Consider the following 24,958-nt stretch of genomic DNA (forward strand, 5'->3'; position numbering starts at 1 on the left):
AAAGAAAAGCTAGATTGTGGTGACAAATTTTGGAAGGGCAGTCAGCCCTTTTAGTAGATTTTACAACAAAGAGGGGACAAGTAGAAAAATGAAGATGCAAATGCCTAATTCTAGTAAAGAAGAATGCATGAACTTTCATACTCATAAGCAAATCAAATTTCTTTATTTAATGAGTCTTCAGAAAAATCTCTGCTAGTGTAGAAACTTCATACTTCACTGAATCACAATAACTGTATCAGCTGTTAGTTTGTTGCGGTTTTTTGTTGTGGCTGTTTCGGGGTTTTACTTCCCAGAATTATAAAAGGTCTGTGCAATTTTTAAACTGCATCTAAATAAAATGTGTGGTATTCCCAAGCTTCTGGAAACATTTAAAACACTACTGAAGCTCATTTTACAACTAAATGTATTACCTTAAGCATTATTCAGTTACATGAAAACAATCTCTTTGCATCTAAGTTCAAGTATCATGTTGTCAGTTTAGAGAATTATGTTTTTCATTTATCGTTCTTCTTGCATTTGAAGTAGGTTATATTACATTACTTATCTACATAATTCAAGTACACAGAAAATAATTAAAAATGTTTCATCCACAAGTCTAGCTCTTCTTTCATCTAATGAGAAGAATTAATATTTCAGCCTTTCTACTGCTTGTATAACTATTGCAAAACCAAATGCTGGTAACACAATGCCAGGTTGCCCCTTCCCCAACCAAAGGCAAGTCCTTATTACTTGCAACCCAGACAAGCTTGTTGTTCAACATCAAAACCTAACTCCACACCAGCCATTATACCTAACATGTAGCTTCCTAAAGATAAGATTCGTTCACTCTTCTATTGATTATCTATATGTATTTTTTAAACTAGAAAGACACAAAAAATTTTGAATATGTTTTTTACAGATCACTGTAGAAGAATATCTGTAACAGCAACTACTCCTGCAATAAAGATCGACTAGTACGTCCTATAGCTGCTAGGTAGCTCTGTTGAAATAATTTGGACTATAAATGGGCAGAAACAGATTATTGACAGGAGGTATGGCCTTATGGCTCTTTCTAGTTCATTCCCCAGCATTAATACACCCCTTGTGAAAGGGACTGCAACTCTTTTTCAGCCTCCCATCAACATGCACATAGGCTACGGTAGTTGAAACACTCAGGCAAACTGACTTCAACCTTGATTGCTCCCAGTGATAAGAAAAAACTTTTAGCCTAGAAACACAGAGTATTTCTGTGGATTCAGAAAGCACTTGAACTGTTACCTATGGAAATATAATCTACAACAGAAAGAAAGGTATACCATGCCATCATTTGGACAAGATCCTACTGCCCCTCGCATTCCTCAAAAATAAACTTGTATATTTCTAGAAATTGCTAGAAATCCCCAGTAGCAGGCTGATTGAATCTGTATTTTGATTTCAAGGAATCTTGAAAGCCATTCAACAGATGGGTCTGGAATATTTTTACCTTGTCACTTTCACCTGAATAGAAGAGCACTCCCTTCAATATAGCAAATGTGTGCAAGCTTTATAAACCTGTTCTAAGCTGGTCAGGGCTTTTGTAAGTTTGGGAAAGCTTAGTTTTAATGGCCAGAAGACCAGTTCTTCTCTCTTGGATGACAGCTATTGAGTACAGACCACTAGAGTCATCCTTCTTTTCCTCATAAAAATCCTACAACACAATAACAAATTTGGATTCTCAGGAAGTCTCTGATCTGCAGAAGTCACATCGACATCTCAGCTTAAGATACTCCTATGTTGGCCCCTTCAACAGACACACATATCAAGAATGTGTACAAAGAGAAGATATGAAAAAGAATATAAAAACAATGACACATAATTTATCTTAATTTTTAGTGAAAAGCTCTAATTACTCTTTGTCTGAAATAGACTTTTCACTGTGATCTATTATCAAGCTCAATTTTAGTTCTATTTGCAGAAGTAAAAAAGAGATACATTGTTTAATTTTATTTTCAAGTGGAGCATGCCATAGGTGAAAATATAGGTACATATTAATATATATATATATGTAACATGGAATGCAAATACTGGATCGTAAGATTCTCCTGTTAGAGCTGAAAGTGCTTTAAACATAAGAGAATCAATGGAACAACAAACAAGTTGTATAACGCGGAGTTATTTCAATATAAAAATCTGAAGAAGCAATGTAAATCTGTGTTTATGCCAGCATTATCAGGTATGATCTGTAGAAGCACTTTTAAAATTAAAACAGGAACTACAGTACATTGCATAAGGACTTGGACAGAAGCTTGTTGTATCAGCCTTCTTTTTAATTTCAATTAGGTGGTAACATAAGCCAATTTTACTATTTCAAGTGCATTTTTCAAGCTCACAGAATAAAATAGAAGAACTTGGGCTGCTCAGAAAAGAACATCATCGTTAGAATGCAAAGCCAGGGAATAAGATTAATGTTTATGAAATATTTTCAGGAGAGCATACAAAACGTGAATCTCTTTTTAACACATGGACAACAAAGAAAAGTATCAGTGGCCAGATATTTTTACATATCTTTCAAAGTACTTTTAGGGCTTCTCAGATTCTACACTGTATTACTAAAACAAGTGTAAGCTTAATACTTACCCACAGATGCATAATCATTGGGAAGTTCAGGATAAAGTTTGTTTGTATTCTTTTTAGCTGAAAGAGACAATAAAGTAGCAGCTTATATGACATGCTCACATATATTGTTATATTTTGTATACTGCTCCTCTAATAGAAGTTCAACAGTTATTAAATGATTGCAGTTAACTAAAGAGCAGTGCAGAAGAAAGAAATATTGACTTTGCCTCATATCCTTCACTAGAGAATTAAGTTAACAAGAGGAGCTGCACAGTAAAGCCTCACTTTGAATGAAAGCACTTTGTTAAGACAAACTGTCAAAGAGCCAAAATTCTGCCTCTTCTGCTCTAATGATTAAAAGATAATGACAACCTAAAAAGAAACTATGATTTCTAGAAACCAGAAGTTTCTAGAACTAGGACTAGCAGTTTCTAGTAGGACTGTTCTGTTTACTAAGAAGTTTCATTGTACTATGAGGCTTCTATGTGTCCAGTAAAATAAATATTTCCTTTGAATTATTACATGATTTTGTAACTATAAAAACACTGTTTCCATAGCAAATCTGTCAGAGAGAAAAGGTTTATTAATATAAAACAAACAAACAAATCCTTTACTCTTTATCACTCATGGCACTATATCAACAGGCTTTCAGTGTTTGCCCAAGGAAGAGCATTTAAAAAACATTTTATAGAGGCAGCTGCTATAATAACTGCATAGTACTAATTAGCTTTAATGCTCTGATTTTATGAAGAGAATTAATTAGTCATTGTCAAAAATTTTCACCTGGTGGTGTAGGTCTAACAGTGGGTTTAGGTGGCTCTGGTCTGGATGATGGTCTAGCAGGTGGGTCATTTACCTAAATACACAAATTTTTTAAAAACGTTGCATCACATCTGGACCTAGATTGTGACTTCAGAGCCTAGAAGTATGTCAAGTTACATTGAAAAAAAAATTTCAATTACACTTTCTCCGCAGAACTTGTAGGAACCCAAGAAGCATACTAAACACTAGTGACATACACATGACACTGAAGTAAATCACAACGGGTTTAACAAAGCTTAAAGTAAATGCTTTGTCTATCAGTAAGATTAACATCTGTAAGAAAACATCTTCTACAGTCCAAGTATTACATTATAAATGTAATTGTTTGAATGGAAGACAGAAAAAGTAGAAAAACTAAGAGTATCCAATTTGCAATTAACTTGTCAAACATTCCTAATCATCTCCTCAGATTTGATAACAATTACACAACAATTACACAGCACAATTACAAAACAAGGGTATACTTTGTTATTCTGGAAGATGCAAAGCAAACCCAGCAATATTCTTGTCCACAAGAGCCTAGCAGGGAAATACTCGAACAAATGTTCCACATGCAGTAACTGACATGTGCTATGCCTTCAGTCATCCAATAGAGAAGCTAAAACTGCCACATGAACACCAGCATTAACACTGACTGTGAACAGCTCAGGAACAGAGAAACCCTATAAGAAAAAGAAGTGCACAAACCCTTCTTTGTTCCCTTACAGATTTTCCTGGATTATTTTTTTGCTCTTCATTTTCATACACCTCAGTGAAGGATGCTAGAGTTTCATAAAGATCATTTGCTTGAGCAGGGAAAGGCACGTCACCAAGCAGGATGGCACTAGCACGAATGTCCTGCCCATAAAACCTGGAACAAAAAAATAAAGATGGCAGGTATTTGACTATTATTACATTTCAAGTTCTAGATAAATTCACTTTGTGCAAATGCTCCCTATCTCCATCCCTGGCCCTGCATTTTTCCTACTGATCATATTTTGAGGAATGACAGAACTAGTTCAAAGCTGTAAATTTGGAATACTGACCACAGCTCCCATTTTCCTGCACCACTTGGGAGGAGGAGGTAGAGAAGCTGTGATTGAAGTTGAGCCCAGTAAGATGGAAAGTGCATGAGGGGAAAGGTGTTGCTTTCTAGATTTGTTCTTATTTCTCATTATCCTATTCTCTTATTAACTGAAAATAACTTTAACTAATTTCCCCTTGATGAAGTTGGAGTTTTTCTCACTGAAATAGCAATTGGTAAGTGATCTCACTGCCTTTATCCCAACTTATGAGCTTGTAATCATACTTTTTCTCCTCTCATCCTGTTGAGGAGGGGGAGTGACAAAGCAACTGGGCTGGCATGTGGTGGCTAGCTAAGGTCAACCTGCCACAGATAAATAATCCCTAAACATTTAGTATCATCTCAACACCTGTTTCAATATGTCTAAATTGAAGAAACCCTTGTCCCTCAAGGAATTCTAAACTGAGTATAGCATGTTTTCACAAAAACGTCTTTTTCTAAAGCGAATGTGTCTTAGTTAATTCTTCACTATGCTTTCACTGAATCTTCTAGATTTTAAGAGCTTACTTGCGATTTGTTTCTTTCCTTTCAATTAAACAGGTCCCTTCCAGAGATACACCTGCAAACAGTCCTCGAGATTTGCAGTATGTATAGACAGCAGCAGAGCTTCTTAGGGCAACATCCCCTTCTAAGTTTCTAGAAGGAAAAAGTTTTGGTTGATATTCTTCAAAACGGTTTTGTAGCATGAACAACAATTGTCTTTTAATTCTTCATTTTATTTTAACCCTGTTTTCAGACAGAAGCACAGAACAAAGTTGTCTCCTAAGAATGCTCCCCATTAGGTCTCCAAGAGACTGAACTGTTCATGGTTTATGACTCAGAACCATCAAGGAGGCTCCAGGGTGATTTGCTGAGGCCAGGTTTGCAACCTTCAAGAGTAGGTAAGTTTTGGTGTGCAGTGAGAGTCACTCAGGACAGAGGGGGAGGCTGCAATCTGGGCTTTCAGGCTGAAAAGAGGCAAATCCTGCAAGCTGGGTTGGCACCTTTTATCACAGTAATTGTTCTCCCTTACACAACTCCCAGTCCCTCCCCCGGGGAAGGTCTGATGGGACATAACTGACTCAATGAACTGACAAGAGAGGCAGCTGTCATGTCTGAGAAGGGATCATAAACCACCAAAGACCCCCAAAGCACCCTCAGACTGATTCCTGAGGCCTTGCACCAGAGGACTGAATGCCATGCAAAGGGATACAACACATCTGGAGCCTGTGGCAAGAGATGGTGTCAAACTTCCCAACCAGGGGAGGTACCTGGGTGTTCTCAACTAGCCTGAACATGCATTAATCCATTGAACTCTAAGCTTCGTGGAACCCTCACCACCGAGAAGACCAGAAGAAGATCAACAGGACACTGTTGGAATCAACAGAGTGGTGATATTTTCTACTCACTCTGTCTCTCTGTCACTCTTTCTCTGCCCTCTTCCTCTTTTTCTATTTCTTTCTCTCACTCTCTCCCCCACTCCCATTTACTGTTAAATAAAATCCATACCATTGACTTCAGCATAAGGTCTCATTTGCACCTTGTTTGGGCAGAAGCATCTCTGTAATAATTTTAATAACTGGATCTTAACAGCCTCCTCTGAAAACTATTAAGCCACACTTTAATCACATTTTAAAATGATCCAGTTATGTTTGGACTGGTGACTGAAACCTTGTTCAATATTTCCAAATCCTCCTAGACTTTATGGTCAGCACAAAACACTTCAAGTAAGCCCTTATTGGACCTCAATAGATTTGGGAGATTACAGTATTTTTCCTTCACAGGATCACATAATATTTTAGGTTTAAAGACACATCGGGCAGTCATTTCAAAATGGATATAACATCAAATTGAGAGCAAGTTGCTCTGGACTTTGTCCAGCCAGTTTCTGAACAATTGTAAGGATATAATTCCACAAACACTCTGAGTAACCTGTATCAGCACTCAATTTTATTCATGTCAATTTTTTTTTCTCATATCCAGTCAGAACCTTCCTTGTTTCAATATATGACCACTACCTCTCATTGTCGTGCCATGCACCTCTATAATGAACTGGGATCTGTCTTCTTGGTCATGCCCTGTTGGGAATGCAGCCTCTCATCTAGGTTCAATAAGCTGAGCTCCCCCAGCCTCATCGTTCACACACTGCATTTCCCTGGCCATTTAGGTAGTCGTTCACTGCACACATTCAGGTTTATAAACAGCTTTCTGCAGGGCTAAAACTCAACACAGTAGTCTAGGCACAGTCTATGAAATGTCAAGCAAAGGGGAATAATCACTTTCCTTATCGACTGGTTACAGTCCCGTTGATGCAACCCCCTACACTGTTCACTGCCTTTTCTGTCAGGAATCAACTGCTGGCTTAGCCCCACTGCCCACCAGGATCCCAGCACCTTCTCTATAGGGCAGCTGCTCAGCCCTATAGAGAAGGCAGGGGGTTCATCCAAGGAACTTCTCCTAGGAGTGCAGAACTTTGTGCTTGTCCTTGCTTAATTTCATGGAGTTGGATCTTTGCTCTACACACTCTAGGTCCATTGCTCTGAATGGTGGCCCTACCCTGAAGTGCATTGGCTGCAACCCCTGGTTTGGAGTTGTCCACAAACTTGAAGAGTATATTTTGCAACTGGTCCTCTAGGTTACTGATAAAAATAGCAAGCAGGAGATGTTCTAGAAGAGTCTCCTGATGAATTCCAAAGAAACCTGGCTTCAGACTTCAAAATGAACCATTTACCAGTGCTCTTCTAACCTGATGATCTGGTTCTTCACCTGTTTGCTAGTCTTCCCATCCTGACGCCTATGTTCCAGCTTGGACACAGAGATGTTGCAGGACAGTGTACTAAATGTCTTTGCAGGGAAACATGACATTCACTGCTTTCCCTGATCCACAGATCTCTCTCTCTTCTGTGGAATAAGTATCATCCTTTTATTGTGTTAGAAAAGATTAAAAACCATCAGTAAAAACTTCATCATCATTAAAAAAAATAGCCATAAGGAGACACATATTCCATAAGCAGAGTCTAAGGTAGCTGTGCTTGGTAAGCCTGGGGAAGGCTTGGGGCAAACCTAACAGCAGGCTTCAAGTATCTATGGAGAGGCAATCAAGAGTATGAAGCCAGGTTCTTTATGGTATGGGGAAGAAAAAAATGCTATTGATGTAAATAGAAAGAAGAAATGCTTTGACTGGATGTAAGGCAGGATAACTGAACAGTAGAGCAGGTTGCCCAGAGAACCAAGCAGTCTCCATCACTGGGGATTTTCAAGACCCTACTGGAAAAAAGGACTGAGCAACCTGATCTAAAGTTGTAACAGATCTCCTGCTTTGAGCAGGAGGTTGGAGTAGCAGTCTTGCAAGGTTTGTTTCAAAGTTAAATTATTCAGTGGTTATTTCACCTTAACTACAGAAAAGGTTTAAAAGAAATTATTTGGTGTAGTTTTTATTTACTGCTGGGCAGATTTGTGGTGACCGAAAGCACAGACCCATATGTTACTAAAAATCACAATTCTATCAGGCACAGAAGCACCTGTGCTCTTCATTGAGCCTAGCCAAGCAGCCTCCTGCAAAAAGAGAGCAAATCTCAGAACACTTTCCTTCTATCACTAAATGACGGAATGGAATGGAATGGAATGGAATGGAAAGGAAAGGAAAGGAAAGGAAAGGAAAGGAAAGGAAAGGAAAGGAAAGGAAAGGAAAGGAAAGGAAAGGAAAGGAAAGGAAAGGAAAGGAAAGGAAAGGAAAGGAAAGGAGTGATTGGCAAGAACAATATGGTCCAGTCAGCATACAGGTTGCCCAAGATGTTCTGTAACATATAAAAAAAAAATGCCACATCAATGTGGCTTTTAAAAATTATCTTCCATATATACCTTATTCCAAAAGCATTTTACCCACCTCCCCAGAGGTCCAATTGCCACAGTAAGGTTTCCTCCAAGTGTAAGATTCCCTCCTTTGGCAAAAGCTTCTACTGCTCTTTCATGATTCAGTATGATCACTAAGTCTGAGACCTATAAAATATCAAATAAAAGTACTACGCTTTTTAAGAAGAAAGAACAGCACAGAAGAAGAACTTTCTTTCTTGTAAAAGATTATTTTGAAACAGCTTTCATGCCAAAGTTGATTCTTTTTCTGCAAGGTATTTTGAAATGAAAAATCCTTTCAACTACTTTTTTAATCAAATTTGACTGATTTTTTTCAAAGTGCTGATATGGTGAGTATGTGATAAACAACAGCTATAACACAAACTCTATCTTAATTCAAAACTCCTAACTGACAATTTCTTAGTTTCTATGGCGTATACAAACAATTATGAAGGCATTTTCAGATGTGAATCATTTTGATTCTTCTGTAATTATATTAATAAAGGCAAGACAGAACTTACTAAACAAAAATTCCTGTCCAAAGAATAAAAACCAAAAAGGGTACAGGTGCTATTGATAAAACTTTATTTTCATGACAGGAGTTTTATATATCTGTGTGTGGGGGTGTGTGTGTATGAATTAACTTTTTAAGACTTGAATATGAAATGTAGTCAGTTGCTTCAAGAACCTATTAAACCTAATAACTGAAGAGGTAGCAATGCACCCAAGGACTACTGCACCTGATCTTTCATCTGATGGACTTGACTGAAAGCCAGGTTCAGAAAAAAACTTTCAACTTACCCCAAATTCCAAACAGTGACAGCAGGGAATACAAGAGGAAATACCAGATTATTTGCAAAACAAGGCTGTCCTAGAAGTATTACACACAGCATAAGAGAGGTATTTGTTATTAGCCCCCTGGTAACCTCCACCCCATCCCAAACAAAAGATGGCTACAGGAGCAGTTTCTGAATGATCCAGGGATGGAGGGAGAATGTTTTTCAGGATACTGCTTCCTCCTCTTACCCATTAAGAGGATGAATCCGTTGTTAAAGATAAGAAAATCCAGAGTGAGCAAACCTTCAAGGAAAGCATTTATATGAATTTTAAAACTGGTCTTTAATTTGAGGTCAGTCACTGTGACTTCTGAAGTTTGTGATTTCCTTCTTGTTATTTAAAACTGTCCATATGTATCACTACAGCTATGTCAACTATAATCTCTCCTACAGAAATAAATTTCACCTAGTTTCTAAAACATCTAAGTTTATATAGGACTAGAAGAATGCTGAAATTGGACTCTGGGCTCCTAAGTCACTCAGGTATTTCTGAGTAACATATATTTTCTACAAGAAATAAAAAAGATTGTGTTATAATAATGCCAGTACGGAAACAACATTTTGTAAGCTGACTAAAATTTCAAATGAAGGGCACAGTATTACTCAGAGAAAAAGCCCTCTCACAAATAGCTTCTGTATTGAAATTATTTGTTTAAGTATCAATAGGAAATGTCTATGTTATCTAAAATATCAGATGAGGATGATTAAAAGAAAATTTCATAGATTAATCAAAACACATGAAGAGGCTTAAAAGGAAATATAAAACCAAACAAACCCCACAATAAAACTCTGGGGCTCAAACTGAACACTTCATAATGCATTCAGATCCTGTAGACCAAAGAAAATCCAACAACCAAAGAAAATCCCTTACAAAAATTAATGATTTTGTATTCATATCATCCTTTAAAAAGTGCATGCAATAATGCCTGAGATCACACAGTGAACAATGAGGAGAGAATAAAATATTGATCTGTTGCTCATTATGTGAGTGCTGGCTGACTGGCTGTCAGGACAGGCATAGCTGGTTAGCTGTAGAGGTACTGGGGGCTGACATGGATCACCCAGATCAGCTATACATGGATTCTTCTGAAGAGCAGAATGCCCATTGCAAGACAGCTTGTTGGCAGCATATTGTTACTCTGATTTTCTTTGGGAATCAGCACAAAAGAAGCAAAGCAGAGAAAAAGAGAAGGATGAGTCTGGAGGCTAGGGTGGGGAAGCAGGGGAAAGATGAAAACATACGAGTGTGAAGGAGCTGTGAGGAAGAAGAAATGGGAAGCAGAGGCAGAACGCTGTCAGGGCTCAGCTCACCAGGGCTTCTTTGAATATGCTGGCAGTCCTTTTACTTAAGCATTTCTGCTGGCTGGAAACTGGCTCCTTTTCTATAGCATTCCTTCAGAAGAGGTATCACCAGTTCTGGTGCTTTCAAACTGAACCGTCATATCAGTAACCACAAGTGTGAGTGGGAAATGTGTGAAGTACAGTAACATTAAGTGGAGTCCATTTCACTCCAGCTTCAGTTCTTTACACTGTTTCTTGCCAGATGGGAGTCCCTGCGCTCTTTAGCAAAGCATTTGACACAGTATCAAGTATAGGATACTGTTTCAATTAACTTCAATTGTCTTACATGTGAGCACTGACAGGAAGCTTTCAAAAAGTGGAAAATTCAGTCGGCTAGAGGTGAGAAATCAAGGAAATAATTGGCATGTCACTTCTTTTCATCTAAATGTCTCCTAACAATTTGACTGATAGGATCAAAACTCCTCTTTTGTTTGTCTTGCATAAATGGATTTCATAATAAATTTTTTGTACATAAAAGTAGATTCTACTCTCACTAACATTTAGACTTTTGTCAATGAATTTTAATTTCTTGCAAAAAAAGTTACCAACAAGTATTTTAAATGAAAAATCATACCTCAATTCCAATTTCAAATCCACCACCAAGGCCAGCAATTCCTATTGCAGAAGGAGCAGACCAGGCTGTTGTGTAAAACAAGATAAATTTACAAAATTTTAACCATATATCACAAGAAATACTCATTTTATTATTACACCTAAAAAATACAGACAAATTCTCTATTTAAAACTATGTTCAAAACCACTACAATAGATTCATAACTATAATGCTTCATCCTACAAGAAAGGATTTAAGAAATACAAACCCTCATGATCTAAACAATTCCTTGTTACAAATTATTTATTGTACACTTGTTCATAATCAGATATAATACATTTTTAAATTAATTTATATTATGTACTTTTATATTTCATCCTTTTCCACAAAGATACTGAGCATTTACATTTAGTCAAACAAATGTACAAAGATTTGAAAACAGCTTTCACACCAAACATTGTCACCTGACACCTACTTGCCTGACTCATCACACATCTCCTGTTTAATACTGTGAAAAGAATAATGAAAAAAAAATTTTATCTCTTTTAATTCTCTCATGAAGTACAAAAGGAAAATATCCACTTACTTCCATTAGGAAGACGAGCTAATACAATTCCACTTCCACCTCGAGCAGTCACCAAAAATCCAGCTTTGATAACAGACAAAACTGCAAGGCCTTTGGCTTTAGCTATTACGTGAGCTGAAACAGCAAAATCATTTATTCAAGATCTTGTAAGAGAAGTTCTAAGAGAAGGGGAAAAGAAAACTCAACAGTTAATAAATTTGAACACATAAGAGACAAATAATCGAAGCAAAAGTTTAAAGAAAACTGCAAAAAAAATTGAACTGATAATGACACCTCCACCACAGAGAACCACAAACCTAGCTGCAGGTCACATTAGCCTGTGGCAACCTATAGACTGCCACAACTGCTTCACCTGTCCTGATTAGCATGCATAGAATTAGTTTGTATAGTGCCACACACATTGTGTGTGAGTACTCTTGGCAAGATAAACAGAAAACAGGCAGTGTGTATATGAATTAACTTTTTAATACTTGAATATGAGATGTAGTCTCCACAAATTTTTGGAGGAATCCAAACTTAAATCGCAGCAACACAGAGCAGCCTAAGAAGTTTGTATCGTTAGACAGTGTTTGTGGCAAATACAGTGTCATCATCCTGCAAATCTTACTGCAGACCTTCCAGAACATAACAGTTATGGATTCAAAACCACAACCAGCAACACTGGATGGAGGAAGACGCTAGAAGAAACATGGAGTAACAAGTGCAAAAATAAAGAGGACAGCAGCAAATAAGAGTGCTAAACCAGTATCAAAGGGAAAATGCACCCTTAATCTCTTTGCTTCAAGTGATTTTCATCTAGCTAATTCTAATCCACACAGATATTCAAGAGCTAGAGCTACTATTCCAGGTTCTCTCTTAAGAAGATACATTTACAGGGTTGAGCATGAGACAGTCCATCCATCCCAGAGGGAAGCCTTCCAGTGCAGGTACCTTGTAGTGGTAAACATTCAAAAGATCTCTCCCAGTAAGTAACATCTCCCAAGAATACAGCAAACTGAAACCCTTTACTTTCAAAATATTTTCAAAGAAGATATAGCACCCAAAATCTTCATTCATCTCTAAGTTGTGGTCAGTGAAAACAGAGGGAATTGGTAAAGACAGCATGACTGCAGCACATGGGAGTCCTGAAGGTTTTAGCTGAATCAAAGCATTTTCTTTACTCACGTGGTATAATTTTATCTGGTCCATTTCTGGAAGTTATTTCTGTAAATTCTCGCAGTATTTTAGCTGCCTTTTTAGCTTCTGACTTCAGGTTGGAAGGTATAGGGTTGTTCACTGTAAAACATGAAAGAAATAAATTATGGTTAGTTTAGGGTATCTCATATGAAAAAACCAGTATCATTTGTATGGGAAAAGTTGTTCTTTACAAATAAAGAGTAAATCAAACAAACATGGCAAGCAAATACAAGAAATTATCTTCTGGATCTACATTTTGTTTCTGACAGTTTTAACTGAAGACACCACTTAGGAAAACACACTAGCCTGATTCTTTTATGCAATCTCTTTCTCTTGTACTTGTTCAGAATCCACACTGGTAACAGCAGGGGTGTTGGATACATATCCTCAGCTGTTCCTGTCACTATTTATTTATGGGTTTATTGCATATGAATTTGTCTAATGCCTTTTCAAACCTGCTGATACTCTGCCTTCGGAATTCCTGCAGCAGCCGTTCACCTCCTACTTAAAGAAATACGTGCTCTGTTTTAAATTAATCACCTAGTTACAGTGAATGCCTGCTAGCTCAAGTATCACAAGATCTGGTAAATACCTAATGCATTTAACTTATCTACTACCTTCATGCTTTTATAAATAGTCAAAGCCCCCAGCCTTCTCCACTCTTTCAGGAGTCTCGGCCTTCTTAGTCTCTCCTCAAGGCAGTTGCTCCATCACTGACCACTCTAACTGCTCTTCTCCATATCACCAACTCTCTGTCCTTCAAACAGCAGAGCAACTGGCAACTGGTGACTCATGAACACTAAAAGTTTCACACCTCTTCAGGACACTTATATTACAGAGCTAAACATGTGGCATGTTCTGAAAGTGAAAAAAAATCTGTTTCAGACCAAGAAATTTCCTTTAGAAATCTACATCCTGTTGGAGGTCTTATCAATATTTCTTTCCAATGTGATCTAACATAAGCCCCTCATGTATTTCAACTGAGGAAAAAGTACAGATTAGAGGTAAGTTATGTTTATTTTATAAAGTTGCAGAGTACAGTAGCAAACACACAAAATCTTGAATGCTATCCTCCAAACCGCTGAGGTCAAAAAGTCTACAGAAATGTCTTTATTCCATTTTGATCCACCAGATCTGCTGCCACTAGTCAATGACTGGACAGAATCAAGTATTATAAAATATTAGTATTCTGCAACATTATAAATACATTTTATGTATGAATGTTTGTTGCGGGTTGGGTTTGTAACCGGGCAGAAACACCAATTTAGTGTAGTGGTTTGGTCTAAAATACTCATTACTGTTTATCTTCTGTGAGATAAGAATTAGGAGAAATGCAAAGCAGGCACCAACTTGAATGAATATAAAGAAGTTTATTAACAGACCTAAAAGAAGGAAAAAAAAAAAAAAAATACCACCTTCAGAACTCTCCTCCTCCCCCCACCTTCCTCCCTTCTCCCACTGACAATGTAAAAAGACAACCCTTGAGATGTTCAGTCTGTTTACCACTTCCATAATAACCTTGTTCAGTCCATTTAGAAAGAGAAGTCTCTTTTTGCTCGTGCTATGAAAACAGTATCACAATGAGACAGCCACCCACTTCCAAATATTGTTCAGTCCATTTAGGAAGAGGAGTCTCTCTGCCTGCATGTGTCCCTTCCCCCGACTTGCAGCTTTTCCCGCAACTGCTTTCGAGGGTCCACTCTTGAAGTTTTTGGGGTACAGTTTTAAGGTTGAGCCGTTCAGAAACAAAAAAACAGAGGCCCTTCTCCTTCCCTGGGAGCAAAGGGTCTTCCTCGTCTTCATCGTTAGGACTATCTCTGGGAGCATCTCTAGGAACTGAGGTTTTCTCCTTTCCCGTTTGGAGCAAAAGTCCTCATCTGGTTCATCTCTCCCTGTCCAAGCTTCTCATGAAATTACAGCTGCGGCAGCATCTGCCTATTGCTTACGAGTTGAACACTCCACCCCCCATATCTTCATGAAATTACAACGGGATACTCTGATATATCATAGCTTCACAACAGACTTTCAGCTTTAAGCATCTCCTCTCGCTCTTCCCTCAGGTTTTCAGCTCTTCACAGCAATAAAAGGGTTAATCTCACCTCGGCCTTGCAGCTGGAATGTGGCTTATCGCTGTTGGTCACCTGGCCTCTGCCGGACAGAGGTGCCGCTTTGCTGAAATCTTGGCCGCAGTGGAGAGGGGGGGTTCCGAGCCTCTCTGGCTGCCCACAGCCCTGCTGGGGGGGTCATCCTGGAGCTGTGGCCCGGCCCGGCCTGGCCCGAGCAGGGGCTGGGCCCACTGGGCCTTGCAGCCACCTGTCCCAGCACCGGAAACGAGAGAGAGCTTGGGGGGGAGTTTGTCTATTCTTAAGTGTGGATCACAGAGGCAGTTACAACTTTAAGTGGCTTAAAGAATTGTCCATATTCAAACTGGCCAGCTGATAGGTTCTGTCAGGTCCCAGAGGAAACTGTAAGCACCCCTTAGCAAGGGCATCCCTTCTGGGACTATGCTTGCTAACCTATGACAATGTTTCACCTGTAGATTTGCAAAAAGAAGCCTTAGTGCAGTTAAAGAGATAGGAGTTAGTCTTGATTGTTACATCTACTAAAATACCCCAGAGCTATCACTTAAATTATTCTTGTTTTCCTGTCTAGACATAACAACACTCACAAGTTTATCAGCAACAAACCATCCAGCTAACACATGAATATATTGCCAGACCAAAGATGCATCCAGTCACGTCACATCTCTGAAAAAAGTGACAGCATTTCTGTAAAATTCTACTGTTCCTAAATTCACAAACACATAAAAAAGACTGTGCATAGAGAAACAACATGCAGTCAAAAGTGGACTATTTTATAAATTGGCATTCCCTGAATATTCATTCATCTCTTCACTCTGGGCAACATTCCCGCCCAAAACCAAGGCAAGGACTAAATACATTTTGAGATTACATCAATGAAGCTTAGAGAGCGATTCAGCTCAGGCCAAGTGAAGTGCATAACAGCAAGTCAGCCAAGCTTCTGTTCAGGCTCCATTGACTGGAATACGATACACCTCCACTTTTCAATGAGAATATTCCTCTAGTATGTTCTCCAGGCAAGAAGGTAGATTCCATGAATAAGAGAGATTTTGACAGCTGAATGTCTAGATTAGCATCCCTGAGACAGCTTGCAGCAACATTTGGCTTTGGTGAAGATGCAGCAGGTATAACCTTGGAGAGTTTGAAGGGACATCAGTCATCAGAAGGCTGTGCAGAAATATCAGCCTGTCTGGAAAAAAAACGAAATATATAGAATGCAACAGACTCTAAACCTCACCACAGTATCAGAGTATAAATATTAATTCTATCTTCTAATCATCCCTTCTCTTTTCAGAAAATTAAGATAGGCAAGACCTTGAGTGTGAAAGGATAGGAGAAGGTGAAGCTCTAAGAGCTCAGGATATTCTGAAAAGTTCTTGGCAGATGAATTTCCTCTGATGGTTACAGTACTAAAATTGTCAAACTGCTTGCAGGAGTTTTGAACATGCTTTTATTCTGTGATTGGAAGGCTTCCCCAGGCTGGAACCTGGCTACATGGCAAAAAGAGAGGCCAATGTAGTCCAAATAAAACATGAACTCACAATTGCTTTCAGTAGAATAACAAACTGGGGTGGAGCAAATGTCTCCACTACTTCTGCTCTTTGTACTTCACTCTGCATCTTCAAGGTCAGAGGGCAAACATGACCAGCATATTGTAAGAGAAAAATAAGATTTCTGCTTTTGTATGGAGATACATTGAGGCAGTCCCAAAAATCATATTGCAACACCATTCTTCTCAAGCACACACGAAGAATAAACCTAGCATATTATAATTTGTAACTAATAATTAACATTGTAATACACAGTGCATGTCCATTTGCAAAATCAGGTGAACACTTCTACATGTAGGTTTTCACTTAAGATACTTTGCAAGTCTTGAGGTGTTGAGTCTGGGAAGGGTCACCTACCCAGTCTACCCAAAATACACATTTCATGGTACTTAATTATTCTTATGGTTCAGTAAGATTAAACTGTGTTAAATGGACAGTTATGTGCCTGACCATGCAGGACTTCTAGCAAAGTGATCAACACAATGAAAATAAGATGTGTACACTGGAGATAAAAAAACACTGGGAACATGAAAATATTGGGCAGTTAAAAAACATTACTGAGCAAAAGCAAGCATTATCCAGCTTCTAGATTAGAGAAATTAAATTAACTTCTGTTCTCTTCTCAAACTCTTCTTCCTTGTCTTCACATGCATTCCTTCCTCCCCTTTGCTTCTCTTAGGCTAATCTCAGAATCTGGAGAAACATCTCCAATTATTCTTCCTACTACTAAAAAAAAAAAAAAATCCCTTAACTAAATCCATTGAGAAAACATGAGGTATTTTCAGACCTAAAAGTCTGCGAACAGGAAGAATAGAGTGGGGAAAAAAATAAAATCACTTTACAGTTTTTGTAAGCATTTTCAGATTCAGAATTGCTTCAGAAGGATTTGATGGTTACCAGAAAACTGTGCGCATGGCACTGTGCACGTAGGAGCTACTATTTAATTGAAGACAACTCAAAGCTAAACTTCAGGAGTCAGCAAAGGTAATGCTGTTACTACCTCACTGTCCCTTCACCTCTCAATACATAACTGGCTGCTCTGAGCAACCTGCTCTAATCAAAGGTGTCCCTGCCTATTGCAGGAGAGGTTGGATTAGATGTCTTTTTCCCTTCTGACCCAAACCATTCTATGTCTTACCTGAACTATGATTCCAAAAACTTTATTCTAAAATAAAAACTTTGCACAGAAAAATAGTATTACTTAAGCAAATTGAAAATTAGGTATTTCCACTCCAACCTTTCTAAAAGGGTATTTTTTTTGGTGCCATATAGTGTGGGGGACCTTTATTACCACGGAATAGAGAAACTGAAGAGACATTCATCTAGCTGTACACTACAACAGCAAGCACAGAAAAGCTTAACTTCCCATCCTCAAACTAACACCAGAAACTTCACTTTCTCCCTGTATCACTTGTTTCCTGCATCATTATTTCTTCTGCATTCCTTGGGTAGTCACAGAAACTCACTCCTCCATTATCCCTTGTTTTTTCCCTTCTTACTACAGACTGAAGTAATGCAGGATTATTTTTCTGGACTAAGACACAGCAGGTGAATTTGACAACAGCATTCTGCCAGTTAATTTGCATGTGGCTAGACTTGTGCACTTTCAGAAGCTAAGAAATGGGTGATATTTCTAAAGCACAACAGAGGTACAGAAAGGGGAGAAGGAAAGGAAAAAAGAAAGAGTTTGAACACACTAACAACTGAAAGCTATACCTTGTAGAGAAGGGCTGTAAGTAAGATTTTAATTTAGACAGTAGCAGGCATGAAAATGAAAGTGACATTAATTGGCATTCAAACATAGCACAGAGAGGTTTTAACAACAGGCAGGATGAATAAGCGACATGATTAAACACTTTCATGCTGAAAACCAACACAGTTACTCAAAGTGGTAACCATATGATTCTTTCCCCAGTGGCTCACTTTGAGTTCCTTTACTTACTTCCATAATGTTGTGTAGATACTAAGGAACTGGCAGGATGCCTACAGGAGCCTTGAGGAACTGATGACTTGTTTAAAAAAAAAAACAAACAAGCAAATCCACACCCTGACCTTAATTATGTATAATATGATGCCTGATAAGGCCTGGCTGGACTCCCATTTTGGTGATAGTTAGAACCACAGCAGAAGAAATATAGTATTTTTATCACTGAGGAAAGGGGGAAGTTTGGCTCTCCGTCTTGGGCTATGCCACACTCAAGATTTTGTTGACAGAGTTCAGGATTATATAAGGACAGAGTCAACAATCAACACTAAAAAGGCAAAGTTTAATGGTTCGATATATAGTGTATATATAGCACAGCTGAGGCCTGACTCTTACAATTAAATTTTAGATCAATCAATTTCATAAAAATTTGTCCTAAAGCAAAGAAAATTACTGGTTCTTCAGTAAAAAAAAACCCTATTAAAAATAACACAAATATGTCAGACAATTCAAAACTAGTTATTCACTTAAAAAAAAAAAAGACATGGAGGTTTGCATTACAAAATGGTGGCATCTGTCCCAAAATACAATAGAAATAAAATAAATAAATATTATAGTGAAGGTAGAGAAGTAAATTCATGCTTCTGTTTATTTTAATCACTCTATAAACAGACCAAATTGTAAGTGGGATTTCTGTGACCTCAAAAATTATTTCAACTGTTCATCTATCAAACTGTCTTTCTCTCCCTCAAGCTTACCTTAGAATTTGAACTGTAAAATTAGTTCCTTAGAAACTCATTTAATGTCAGAAGTCTATTGAAAAAATCATTTAGATGTATCTGTGTAAATCTGCTTTTTAACAAAAATACTGTATGAAATATTTAGACATAAGCAGAATTTCCGTGTTCAGTTTATCCCATCAATAACATGCGTAATAATCCTATAGCACTGTCTTCACTATTAGCTTTAAGTATGCATAGCTAAGTGTCTGTTTTGTATTCCAGCACTGCTCAGGAAAGAGGTAACCAGGAGCAATAAGACAATAATATCTATCAGGAAGATACACTGACTGATGGATTTGGAATGCCGTGACCAGCGAATGCTCAGCTGGGAGCAAGCTTCATTTGCACTCCTGCTTGTTGTTGAAAGAAGCAGATATTGAGCGTATGTGAGTCAGCAACACAAACCCCATGGTGGAATATCACACAAAAATTGATTAACTCCTTAATTTGTAAGGTGATGAGGCAAGTGCGTCAGCCTCTAATTTACATTCTGACTAACAGTAATAATTTGCTGGCTGAATGTTTGGTGAAATTATCTGAGCAAGGTGCATCAAAGAATAAATAAAGCCTTCTTAAAAGCTGTAACTAATTCTGATCCAATCAAAATTATGCTGAATATGAACAGACGAAATAAAGCATAGTGGCATTACGAGAACCAAACTTCAAAAGTACAGTTTCAAAGAATGGATGACAAAGGGGAGACAAAGACTTGTATGCAGATATCACACATATGTTTCCCATGTATGTTTGAGCTTTGAAGCATTCGGTGAAAAGTGGTTTTGTGGGGTTTTTTGGCTACAAAAAGAAGAAAAACCAATGACAAATACCTCCATAAGCCTCATATAGTTATTCAGTCTTTACTTTCACTTCACTAAAAAGTTCAGAAGCAGCACAAGAATACATTAAGGCATAGCTGATTTGCAAATACCTGTAGTTACATCAGGAACATCAATGCTAAAAGGCTTGTATGAACAGAGAACATTCAAAATTATGAACATTCATAAACATAAAAACTAGCACAGTCAAGAAAAGTCAAAGAACAACAATCTAATGGGAAGGAGAAACCTGAAGAACAAGACTGTGCAGCACTGGAAAAGGGCCTAAAGAAGAGATTGCAATTTGGCATTACAATTAAAGAGATTAATGCAATTTTGGTTTTGCAAATGTGTAACAACATGATACTGTGGTAGCCAGCTCCAGCCTTGGGATTCATCTGGTACTTGAAATTCCTTAAACAGCATGGCAGACATGCATTGTAAGCATTTTGCCCAGCCTAAGTGTTGCAATACAGAGCTGTAGATGACAAGCAGCAGCCTATGCTAAACATGTCTCTATGACTCTCTCTCCATTTATGACTTCCAACACTTGAAGCCAATGACTGAAAGCAAAGAGGGCAGGTTAATGAAATGTCAAGAGAAGATCTGTTGAGTTCAAAGAAATAGTGCAGTAAGTTGAAAAGGATGTTAAAATTAAAGGCAATAACAACCCTCTTTAGCTGAAATCCAGCAGACTACTGTTGTCAGAGCCTGAGCTCCTTATTCCTGGTTTTGGAACCAACAGCAACAAGCAGATACTGTTTCCTCCCGATTCCAAGGACCATGAACAAGGAAAGGCTCAGAACATATGCTTTGATCATCCTGCTACAAAGGACTAATGGTATAGGAAAGGAGTCTACGAAGCACTAACAGGGAATGACAAAGCATTACTGACACACTGGTTATGCCAACTGGCAAGGGTGTACAATTCTGACATAGGCACCTCGAGAACAGCACGGGAGACAGGAGACAACAGATAATACATCAGTGTAAGGCAGTGGAAGCAGAGCTTAAAAGTAGAAAACAGGGTCTCTGTACAGTTTTGCACTAAGCTCATATATTTCTACCATGATCTTTATAACTTGGATTCCTGAAGTTTTACCAACTTCCACGCTTCACTGTTCATCAGCAACACTGGTGTGAGAAGTTAGTGACATGTCAGTGACAGTACAAGTTATGGTAGGGTACAAGTACTACAGCAAGCACTACATGGCCTTGCAGAGTGTCAGCTGAGCTGCACTGGAAGACTCTAACGTGAGCTTTCACAACCCTAATGGTTTTCATACTGTGAATTAATGTAACTACACTTTCCTCTTTCCCCACCCTGGATAACAAGTGGTTTACTGGATGGTATTGCATTAAGCTGGCGCTGGTAGTGGTGAGAGAGGCAGACAAGAAAGGTCTGCTGAACATGCAGCTAACAGCATACAGAAATCAAGGAGCTGGAAGTATTTTAAGGTTTACCTAAGAGAGATGGAAATATATTCTGTCCAAACACTCCAGTGGAAGGAAGTAAAAAAGTGCTTAAAAATAAAGTTGAAAATGAAAAAAAAAACCCCACTCTTATCCATGTTAAAACCAGCCTGTTTTTCTTTGGTTTACCTGCAATAACCTGCTAAAGTTAGCTGTTGATGACAGCCTGTGGCCAGGAAAAACCTCATGAGAATACTGAAGCTACAACTAAATTCAGCCTTCAAGAACTCACATATGCAAAAGTAATGACACATAACAGAAGACAGTACCTTCTCTAAAAGGAAAATAGCCCAACAATTCTATATGTCAAAGAGGAGACTCTCACAGACATTTCTATCAATATAGGAAGCTGAGATATTTACAGTATTTTGAACCATTTTTAAATGGAGAGCATTATAATAAGAAACTGTTATAGAATTTGTGAAGCTTCTATTTCCACAATTACATATATTTATACATTTAAATCACAGTAATTTGTGTGAAGGGAAGAATAACAAAAGCCACTAAGATTAATACTTCTGAAAACCTTTACGCAAACTTGCATCACATCTGTATGGTTATTGCAAGACAGCTAAGAAGTCAGACAGTGAGAAGAAACACAGGCATCCACATTTGGATTTTGGCATGCAAACACACAGTAGGGAATCAACCCAAAATATAAAGAATCACAAATCTTTATTGAAAAAAGAACCATTTCAAACACAGAAGGCCTTTCCTTGATAGAAATTAAGTAATGGAGATAAATGAGCAGAATTCTTCGTTTGTTCTCATCTCTAGAAGTCTGTAGTTCTGAGTTTTGGGGGTTTTTTGTGTGTGTTTAGGGGTTTTTTTACTATGAGTTATAGAAATCAAAATACTTCTGAAGATAACTCAAAGGAAGCCAGAATTATCAGAAGCATGTAAATGTGGCAGCCCTAAACCTGGAGAGGCAAACTGCCTCACAACAACCTGCACGTGCACTATGCCTATCATTAGCTGGTACTCTAAGGTGAGTAACTCTTCACAGCCTTTATTAGAGAATCATTGAATGGTTTGTGTTGGAAAGATCATCCAGTTCCAGTCCCCTGTAATGGGCAGGGACACCTTCCCCTAGACCAGGTTGCTCAAAGTCCCACTCAGTGTGGCCACGAACACTTTCACAGATGAGGTATCCACAACTCCTTTGGGCAAGCTGTTCCCAGTGCCTCACCACCCTCACAGTAAAGAATGTATTCCTAATATCTAATTTAAATCCCCCCTCTTTTAGTTTAAAATGTTACCCCTGGTTGTATCACTATCTGCCTATGTAAAAAGTCCCCTTTTAGGCATCACGTCTACCTCTTTTTATAGGTCCCCTTTCAAGTACCAGAAGGCCACAATGACATTTCCCTGGAGTTGTCTCTTCTCCATGCTAAACAAACACAGCTTTCTCAGCCCGTCTCCATAGGAGAGGTGCTTCATCCCTTTGATCATCTCTGTTGCCCTCCTCCAAATTTGCTCCAACAGGTCCACATTTGTCTTGTGCTAAGAACTGCAGAGCTGGATGCAGCACTCCAGGTGGGGTCTCATGAGAGCAGAGTAGAGGGGGAGAATCCCATCACTTACTCTGCTGCCCACGCTGCTTTGGATGCAGCCCAGGTTGCAGTTGGTTTTCTGGGCTGCAAGTGCACATTGCCAACTCATGTCCAGCATTTGTCCACCAGAACGTCCAAGTCCTTCTCAGCAGTGCTGCTCTCAGTTCCTCTTCCAATCCATACCTGTATCTGGGATTGCCTTGACCCAGGTGCAGCACCTTGTACTTGGACTTGTTGAACTTCATTAAGTTCTCATGGTACCACTTCTCAAGCTTGTCCAGGTCCCTCCCTGTCCATGGCATCCCATCCTTCTGTTGTATCAATGGCACTGCTCAGATTTGTGCCATCAGCAAACTTGCTGAGGATACGCCCTGAATGTAGGTTTAAGGCTTTCTGCTATGACTTTTTAAAAGGAGTAAGTAAACTTCTTCTTGGTCAAGTTTTTATGCTGGTGTCCTCTAAGCAGAGGCATTTTGTAAACTCAGGATTACAGAGATAGAAATTGAGATGTTAGCTGACAACCTTTTGAAAGCAAAGCAAAATGTATTTGAAATGCAACAATTATACAAAAGAACACATCCAAAACAAGCTTAGGCTCTACACAGCCTATCTGATATAAATTAAATTATATGAAGTGTGATAAAAGTAATAATGCTTGTTAGCTGTATCAGTGTGACTGTTGTCATGTATGGTGTCCAAAAGCATAAAAGATTTTTGGTTGGCTCTATTGTTTGCAAGCTGCCTTTTCAAATCTTGCTACCAATTATGTATGCACTTCTAGACCACAGGAACTCAATATTTTTCCCATGAAATATCCATTTTGTTAATGCTAAAATAACCCTACAGTATGTAAAAACCCCATGCCCCATTTCATGGTGGCATAATTTTTATTACTTTTCTCCACAAAGAGGAAAGAACTTAACTAATAGAAACACCAAGTTGATCACTTTGTAACTTTATGTGGTATCAGTCCTCAGCCCAACTTTGAATTAACTATTTCCTTGAGACAAGTCAAGGAAAAAAAGCCCTGTAACACAGAGTCTCCTGCGTTATCAAAAGCATTTGACGAGTTGGGTTCCCAGCAGTTCTTGTACTGAAGTCAGGTTGGAGAAAATTCTAATTAGAGATGCTGAATTTCCTCTCATCTCCTTTTCTGATGACAGCTGGAATACATGAGGGTAAAATGATAGTGACAAAGCTGTACAATGTACGTTAAAGAAAAATGTGTTCCCCTTGTATATGCAAGATGTTTCAACTAAGATGAACTAAGTGATGTTCCTTATTTCTAAGGAACTGTGGCATGTGAAGACAGTTGATACCTGCCTGAGGCACAGAGGATTTGTTCCAAAAAGCACATTAGACATCTGTTCAGCTGCAAAGGAGGCAGAATAGTGGAACACCTGTAGCTAAAAGTCTTCAAAAATTCTTGTAACCTTTAGCAATTACAAGAATACTAAAATCCCAAGTCCACAGTTCTGCAACCAAGTTGTAGCCTTTGCACTAAAAGAAAGGATAAACACAAGCAGCACAGGGATGAAATCACTCAATTTGTGCAAAAAGAACCAGAAAACAGCATTTTCAAGAATATAGAGACAGTGATGTGCTCTAAAACAAGCACAAAAAGCAGAGTTATCCTGGGGGTTGTCTGAGACTCACATGTGAGGCTCTAGCAAGAATTTGTACTACAAGAATTGCAGGCTTTGGCTCAAAACATGCCATCACACCTATCCTCCCTACACCCATGCCCCAGGAAACTGTCTACTTGAAACCCTTTTAGTAAGTCTTTCATATACACTTATTATAATATGTTGGATGTGTAAACAATTGGCACCAAAGGGGTGCTACCCACCAAGCAAGATAAGTAGCATGACTGAAGCCAAGTCAGAGCTACAAATTCAGTTCTACCTGTCTTGTCTCATCTTAATACAAGAGTTGGTATGATATGTGAAATTTAGACAGGAGAGTAAGAGGAAAATCCTAGAGAGAACACCAATTTTG

At 38.4% G+C, this 24,958-nt stretch overlaps 1 protein-coding gene across 6 annotated transcripts in view; it reads right to left on the minus strand.

Annotated features, from left to right (window-relative positions):
- The window catches only part of SH3YL1 (SH3 and SYLF domain containing 1), a 48,936-nt gene that overhangs the window by 21,426 nt on the left and 2,552 nt on the right, over window positions 1-24,958 (minus strand). For 2 of the 6 annotated variants that reach the window (XM_069011503.1, XM_069011504.1), the window contains exons 2-9: window positions 12,771-12,881; window positions 11,607-11,720; window positions 11,042-11,106; window positions 8,325-8,437; window positions 4,967-5,095; window positions 4,084-4,246; window positions 3,358-3,430; window positions 2,596-2,652 (exon numbers count right to left, since the gene is read on the minus strand). In XM_069011503.1, the coding sequence (XP_068867604.1) occupies window positions 2,596-2,652; window positions 3,358-3,430; window positions 4,084-4,246; window positions 4,967-5,095; window positions 8,325-8,437; window positions 11,042-11,106; window positions 11,607-11,720; window positions 12,771-12,881 (825 nt within the window). Of the gene's footprint in view, window positions 1-2,595; window positions 2,653-3,357; window positions 3,431-4,083; window positions 4,247-4,966; window positions 5,096-8,324; window positions 8,438-11,041; window positions 11,107-11,606; window positions 11,721-12,770; window positions 12,882-15,721; window positions 16,053-24,958 lie in introns of all 6 variants that reach the window. The other 4 variants (XM_069011502.1, XM_069011501.1, XM_069011505.1 and 1 more) reach the window with 4 other exon arrangements.

The sequence above is a fragment of the Aphelocoma coerulescens genome, chromosome 3 (genome assembly GCF_041296385.1).
Source record: "Aphelocoma coerulescens isolate FSJ_1873_10779 chromosome 3, UR_Acoe_1.0, whole genome shotgun sequence".
NCBI lineage: Eukaryota > Metazoa > Chordata > Aves > Passeriformes > Corvidae > Aphelocoma > Aphelocoma coerulescens.